The 7,898-nt window shown below is 45.4% G+C and overlaps 1 protein-coding gene across 1 annotated transcript; it reads left to right on the top strand.

Moving 5' to 3' along the window:
- The first annotated feature begins 4,925 nt into the window (after positions 1-4,925).
- On the top strand, positions 4,926-6,653 carry LOC114175107. The gene is made up of 2 exons (XM_028059865.1): positions 4,926-5,541; positions 6,571-6,653. Exons 1-2 carry the CDS (start codon positions 4,926-4,928, stop codon positions 6,651-6,653), a joined length of 699 nt encoding a protein of 232 aa, XP_027915666.1.
- Positions 6,654-7,898: the final 1,245 nt, after the last annotated feature.

The following is a 7,898-nucleotide window of genomic DNA, read 5'->3' as shown; positions in this document are numbered from 1 at the left end:
GGACTGGGAGCTGGCAGCGCCTGGCGGCACGTGTCCCCCGCCAGGCGATTTATACTGCTGCAGCTTGGAATTGTTGTTTCGTACTTATGATCTACAAGGCGTCTAGTGGTGCTTTAAAGGTGGGATTGCTGGTGTTCCTTGAGTGGTGGCTCGGAACGTATCCCTTGAGTTGTGGCTCGGGATAGGGGTTAAGCACGTGGTATTCCTTGAGTTGTGGCTCAGAATAACATCCCTTGAGTTGTGGCTCGGGATGGCGGATGAACACGAAGAACCCTTGAGTTGTGGCTCGGGTTGGCGAGTGTTGCTGGTGTGAGTGTGCTGGTTGTGGCCAGTATGGATGGATCCAGATAGATTGCCCTCCTCAGTTGTTGGCTGACGAGTTTGGTAGTCTTGGGACGATACAGACTATGGGAACTCTACCTGGTGTTACGGTGTATGATTCGTAGCATGTTTTCCCGCACGTGCTCTATCGGTTGTGGCCAATAGGTATGGCAGGAAGTCACCTTGAAGTAATTCATTAGACGGTGTAGAACACGAATAATCTGACTGGGGGTCAGATGGTAGGAATTAAAGAATGGAATAATGTGAGATGTTTAAGTCATGTATAGTTACATATGGTTATATGTTTATATATATATATATATATATATATATATATATATATATATATATCTGTAACTTTATGTATATGTTTTATCTGTTAAGCTCACCCTATCTGCGTGTGTTTGACGATGATCGTGTACACGGTACATGGGAGCAGATGTTGTTGATGCAGGTGGCACAGGTGAAGCTTAGTCGCGGAGAGGGGTTCAACTTGGGGAATTCTTATGTTTTCTTTATTGCTTTTAGAAACAGTTGTAAACCCTGATGGGTGATTCTATAACATTGTTCTTTTGGTTTTATAACAGATGGTTATGAACGTATTTGCTTATTTAATGAATTTTAAATTTTCCCGCGTTTTGGGAAAATGAGGTATTATTAAATGCGCTGATTATTTTATTTTCTTTATTTTATTTATAAATCCATAATATCCTGATGGGATGTTATATTTGGTATCAGAGCAATGGTTTTCAAAATGATTTTTGGGGTCTATGGGGAGTGAGCTTATCGCATCACGCTTACGTGACTATTGTTTGTATTATTGTACTATTTTGGATGCGAAATCCTAATTTGAGCTGTGTGTATGAACAACTATAACATGTGGCGCGCGTAAGCTATGGCTAACAAGAGGAAGAGGAACGCTACTGGAGCTGATGACATAGCCCAGGCGATTCATCGCATGGTGAACGCGATGCAGCCCATAGTTGCGCCACCCAGAGCCATAGTGGCACCCGGTAGACTAATATCTATGGAGGACTTCATGAAACATCAGCCAACTAAGTTCTCTGGCAAGGCCACTCCTAACGAGGCAGATGCTTGGATGCGGGAGTGTGAGAAGATTTGTTGAGTGTTGGAATGTACGGATGAGCAGAAGCTGTCGTTTGTCACATTTCTTTTGGTGGTAGACGCGGAGTACTGGTGGCAGGGGATGCAACAGTTGATGCAAACCCGTGAGGAGCAGGTAACATGGACTACCTTCAGGACGAGGTTCCTGGAGAAGTATTTCCCCGATAGTGCGAGGCACGAGCGGGAGGCAGAGTTCCTTACCCTCTAACATGGAACTTTGACCGTGCAGGCATACATAGAGCGGTTCGAGTACTTGGCTCGTTTCAACTCACCTGTAGTTACCGAGGAGTGGAGGTGCAGGAAGTTCGAGGGCGGGCTGAAACATGAACTGCGTCGCTTCATTGTGCCGCTGCGAATTAGAGAATTTCCAGTTTTGGTCGAGCAGGCCAAGACTGTGGAGCAGTTGGAGACGGGGTCTAGCAGGGGAGAGAGACAGCATAAGACTGCTCCAGATGTCAGATCACAGAAGAAACCTTATAGCAGACCGCCGACTACCTCCAGGAGGCTATAGTGCTATAATTGTGGCGGGGAGCACTTGAGGAGAGATTGTACTAGACCTGCCAGTAGTACAGGTGGAGGCGGTAGCACTGGTAAGTGCTACGTGTGTGATCAGACTGGACACTTTGCACGACAGTGTCCTAACAGAAAACCAGCTGGAGGTGCGCTAGCCAAGAAACCTGTAGGAGATTGGCCAAAGCACCAGGGCGTGTGTTCGCCTTGACGACTACAGAGGCAACTTGTCAGGTAATTTCTTGCAGTTCATGTGTTTGTTGTGTGACCAATAGGTGGTGGTGTTATTTGACTTAAGGGCCACCCATTCATTTGTGTCTAATGAATGCGTGGGGAGGCTCGGACTTGCTATGCGAGAGCTGGAGTGCGAATTGATAGTCACGACGCCAACATCTAGAGAGGTATCCACCACTTCTGTATGTGTGGGGTGCCCCATGGAGGTGGGAGGACGTAGGTTCAAGCTGAATCTCATTTGTCTGTCGATGAAGGGTCTGGATGTGATACTGGGCATGGACTGGTTGTCGAGCAACCATGTTGTCATTGATTGCGGACAGCGCAAGATAGTGTTTCCAGATACGGCAGGGTTGGAGCTTATCTCGTCTAATCAGGCAGTGAGGGAGATTGAGGCTGGAGCTACGTGTTACATGATTGTGGCTCAGGCGGAGAAGATGAGCACGACCAAGAAGATCAACAGGATTTCAGTAGTCGATGAATACGCAGATGTATTTTTGGACGAGATTCTAGAGTTGTCGCCTAGCAGGGATGTGGATTTCTCCATTGGTCTCATCCTTGGCGCTGGGCCAGTTTCTATGGCACCGTATAGGATGGCGCCTGCTGAGTTAGCCGAATTAAAGAAACAGATTGAGGATCTGCTTGAGAAGAAGTTCATCCGACCGAGTGCATCACCGTGGGGAGCACCGGTTCTGTTAGTGAAAAAGAAAGATGGTAGCTCTAGGTTATGTGTTGATTACCGGCAGCTGAACAAGTTAACAATAAAGAATAAGTACCCGCTGCCGAGGATTGATGATCTGTTGGATCAGCTGAGGGGAGCTGCGGTGTTCTCGAAAATAGACCTGATATCTGGATACCATCAGATCCTAGTCAGGCCGGAGGACGTACAGAAGACTGCTTTTAGGTCACGTTATGGCCACTATGAGTATGTAGTGATGCCATTCGGGGTGACCAATGCGCCGACCATATTCATGGATTACATGAATAGGATTTTCCGGCCATATCTAGATCAATTTGTGGTAGTGTTTATCGATGATATTCTGATATACTCCGAGAGCAGGGAAGAGCATGCAGAGCATCTAAGAGTGGTGTTGGGGATTCTTACAGAGCACCAGTTGTATGGAAAGTGATCAAAATGTGAATTCTGGTTGGAGGAGGTACAATTCCTGGGCCATGTGATCTCAGCCCAAGGAATAGCAGTTGATCCAGTTAAGATCGAGACCGTGGTGAAGTGGGAGAGGCCACAAACAGTTTTAGAGGTGCGGAGTTTCCTGGGTTTGGCAGGGTATTACCGACGATTTGTGGAGGGTTTCTCCAAGATGGTGAGTCCCCTGACACAGCTTACCCGAAAGGACTAGCCTTTCTCATGGACAGATGAGTGTGAAGCCTGCTTTGAAGATATGAAGAGGAGATTGACTACCGCACCGATACTGGCAATCCCTGACACAGCTAAAACATTTGAGGTGTACTGTGACGCCTCGTATCAGGGGTTGGGTTGTGTGCTGATGCAGGATAAACGACCTGTGGCGTATGCATCGAGACAGTTGAAGGTGCATGGGAAAAATTATCCGACCCACGACTTGGAGTTAGCGGCAGTCGTGTTTGCTCTCAAGACATGGAGGCATTACTTGTATGGGGCGCAATTTCAGGTATTCAGCGATCTTAAAAGCCTAAAATACTTGTTTGATCAGAAGGAATTGAATATGAGGCAGAGGCGTTGGATGGAATATTTAAAGGACTACGACTTTGAGCTATTGTACCACCTTGGTAAAGCTAACGTCGTAGCGGATGCCCTGAGTAGGAAGAGAATTCATGTGTCAACCATGATGATTAGAGAGTTGGAGGTGATAGAACAGTTGAATGACATGAATTTAGGGTTGGATATAGGGCCTGGACAGATACGATGCAGCATGCTGAGGATCACGAATGAGTTCCTAGATGAGCTTCGAGTGGAACAAGGTAAGGACCAGGAGCTGCAACAGATCATTGGTGAGTTGGGCACTGAGAAGAGGAAGGATTTTCGGATGGGCAGAGATGGGATTCTACGGTTCAGGGAGAGAGTGTGTGTTCCTAGCAGCAGAGTTCTGAGGAAGATGCTCCTTGATGAGGGGCATAAGAGTCGTCTTAACATACACCCTGGTATGACTAAGATGTATAAAGATTTGAAAGCTACTTTCTGGTGGACGGGTATGAAGACAGATGTGGCTGATTACGTCGCTTCCTGCTTGGTATGTCAGAAAGCGAAGATCGAGCACCAAAGACCAGGGGGTATGTTAGAGCCTCTGGACATTCCACAATGGAAATGGGACAACATTTCCATGGATTTTGTCACACACCTGCCGAGATCGGTGAGAGGGCACGACTCAATCTGGGTGATAGTAGACAAATTGATGAAGTGTGCTCATTTTCTACCGATTAATCAGAAGATGAATATGAATAAGCTGGCGGATTTGTATGTTAGGGAGATTGTTAGGTTACATGGGGTGCCGGCGAGTATTGTATCGGACAGAGACTCGAGGTTCACATCGAGGTTCTGGCAGTCATTGTAGAACGCCTTGGGAACTCAGCTCAGAATGAGCTCTGCCTATCATCCTTAGACAGATGGACAGTCTGAGCGCACCATACAGTCGTTGGAGGACTTGCTGAGGACATGTGTTTTGGATCATATGGGTACATGGAGTGATGTGCTGCCGTTGGTAGAATTTACTTATAATAATGGTTATCATTCTAGTATTGGAATGGCGCCTTACGAGGCCCTGTATGGTAGGAGATGTAGGACACCTTTGTGTTGGCAGCAGGATGGTGAGGCAGTGGTGCTTGGACCAAAGTTCTTACAGCAAACTACCGAGAAGGTGAGGGTGATACAGGATTGGATGCGCGTAACTCAGAGTAGGCAGAAATCTTATGCAGATAAGAGGAGGAGGCCGCTTGAGTTTGAGGCAAGGGATCACGTGTTTCTTCGAGTGACGGCTACAACAGGCATTGGTCGGGCACTTAAATCGAGAAAGTTGACGCCTCGATTCATCGGGCCATATAAGATCTCGAGACGGATTGGCCCTGCAGCATATGAGATAGCTTTGCCACCGCACTTGGGAAACTTGCATAATGTTTTCCACGTGTCACAGTTGAGGAAATACATAGCTGATCCTACGCATGTTCTGGAGGATGATGATGTGCAGATACGGGAAGACTTGACCATTGGAGCCGGACCAGTGAGAATCTTGGATTCTCAAGTAAAGCAGTTCAGAGGAAAGGAAATTAAAACTGTAAAAGTACTATGGGATGAGGCAACTAAGGAAATGACATGGGAGATGGAAGATGTCATGAGGCGGTCCTATCCTCATCTTTTCACTGGTAAGTTCTCTTTTTCGAGGACGAAAAATTTTAAAGGTGGAAGTATTGTAAGACCCGTAGGATTTAATTAATTAAATAAATAATTAATTAATAAATTGCGGGTGGGGAAATAATTATGACATTAAATTATGGTTGGTATGACATGGAAAAGTACTAGCTCAAGTGGTTGAGAGTACTTTAATTGTGTGAGAGGACTTGGGTTCGAGTTCTATGTATGCTAACTTTTGACTTATTGTTTTATTATTTAAATCTATATAATCATGTTCTGGTATGATATGATGTTTGTATTGGATTTGTTAAGCATGAAACATGACTTGGTTGAATTGGTAGTGCAATTGCTTAGTGATTGACTCGGTATGGGTTCAAACCTTGGAGAACTAAACTAAAAACTTTATTTTTGGCGTTTTGGCCTTGAATTGAATATGAAAGGTTGGGAAAAACCCTAGATAGTTGAGAGGCAGCCTTGGGTAGCTGAAAAATAGATCATAAAGGTAAATTAAATGGTAATTAACAAGTTCTATTAGGTAAATTTTCGTTTTGGGTAATTAAACTCCACTAAAAGCCAAGTTTAAAAGGGTAAAAAGTGGTCATAGTGAAGGTTTTGGCAAGCTGGAATAGCAACCTGAAATAGGGCACGAAATTCAGAGAGATTGGGGAGATTGAGTGAGCACACCAAGAAGGGGAAGGCGTGGTGATCATTGGAGCATCTCAAACATTTCGATTTAAGCGAAGGAATTCCAGGTTAGGGGAGCTGGACTCCGTTGCTTTAGTATTTTTATTAAAGTCCACGAACTATATGATGATATGAATGCATGATTCTTGTTCTGGTCATGAAATTTTGATTTCTGGAAATTTTCCAGAAACCGCCTGGCGGCGCCCGCGAGGCGGCTCATGCCAACTATGTGGGTTTGGGGTGTTTCTAGGGGCAACGCTTGGCGGTAGGACCCTGTACTGCCAGGCGACGCAAATGAGTGATCAGATTCTGGGCTTAGTTTTATGATCTGTCTGGTGGTGATGAATTTCCACCAGGCGACGCGAGTCTGTTGACTCGATTTTCTGGTTCTGTGCTTTCTGGGAGAATTCTAATCGGGGAAAAAGGTGGGAATTGGTAGTTATAAGGTAATGGAGGTGATATTTTATTAAATTTCGGCTTAAATGATCTGTACAAGTTATGGAACAATGTTAGGGTTGGAGGAAAATGGGACTTTGCTATTAAACTAGTTAATGTGGAAATTTTAAGGGAGAAAGTGATATAGATTGAGAGGAGGATTTACACTTAGGACTGTATATGAGTGAGTTAGGGGTGTGAACTAGGAGGAATTGGACCGAACGAAGGTTGAATTGTGATATCTGGGGGCTGTTACAGAGAGGAAGAATTCTAGAATATCCAGAACTGGTATGCACTGCCTTGCAGCACGGGGTTACCACCAGGCGCTATTGCAGAGACTTTGTTTCCTTTGTGGAAACGTTGCAATATTTAGGATCTGTGATTTTGGAAATGTAGGAATGTCTTATGGTATGGGAATGTAGAGTAAATATAGGATAACAAGCTCGGTAAATGACATATGCAAGTGAAGGGTAAGAATCTAGTACCCGGGGCTTGTTAATAAGTCGTAGAATAATGCAAAGGTTGATTTAGGTGTTCTTTGTGTGTGTTGTTATTGAGGGGGACAGGAAAAGTTGGAGTTAAATGAGAACTAGTAAAGAAAGATGGTGGTAAGCTCATATGTGATGGTGCTTTTGGTCTAAAAATGGATGGACAATACGAATATGACACTTTGGGGTGTGTTGATGTAGCCTATAGTTTATAATTAAGTGTTGGGAAAGAAAAAGGGAAGTAAGGATCGTAAATTTAGATGGTGAGACCCAATTCGGTAGGCGAAGTCGAAGGGAGGAGTTTGGAAAAGACATCGAGACGCTAAGACATTTTAATCAGAAACGCACTGTTCTGGTATAGCGCCTGGCGGTAGGAATGGTTCCGCCAGGCGATATTGCGGGTATTAGAGAATAATAGAGAGAGTGGCGCCTAGCGGTCGAGACTGTGGCGTCAGGCGAGAGATGGCCAACAGTGGATCACTGGTACGTTGGCGCCTGGTGGTGACAGCAATACCGCCAAGCGGTACCTGCAACGAGATAAATTTTTAAAGCGCTGTGCGCCGAGCGGTACGCGACACCCGCCAGGCGAACTAGGAGCTGGCAGCGCCTGGCGGCACGTGTCCCCCGCCAGGCGATTTATACTGTTGCAGCTTGGAATTGTTGTTTCGTACTTATGATCTACAAGGCGTCTAGTGGTGCTTTAAAGGTGGGATTGCTGGTGTTCCTTTAGTGGTGGCTCAGATTGTATCCTTTGAGTTGTG

Source organism: Vigna unguiculata, chromosome 3, assembly GCF_004118075.2.
Source record: "Vigna unguiculata cultivar IT97K-499-35 chromosome 3, ASM411807v1, whole genome shotgun sequence".
Taxonomy (NCBI): domain Eukaryota; kingdom Viridiplantae; phylum Streptophyta; class Magnoliopsida; order Fabales; family Fabaceae; genus Vigna; species Vigna unguiculata.
This window is presented reverse-complemented; position numbering and strand designations above follow the sequence as displayed.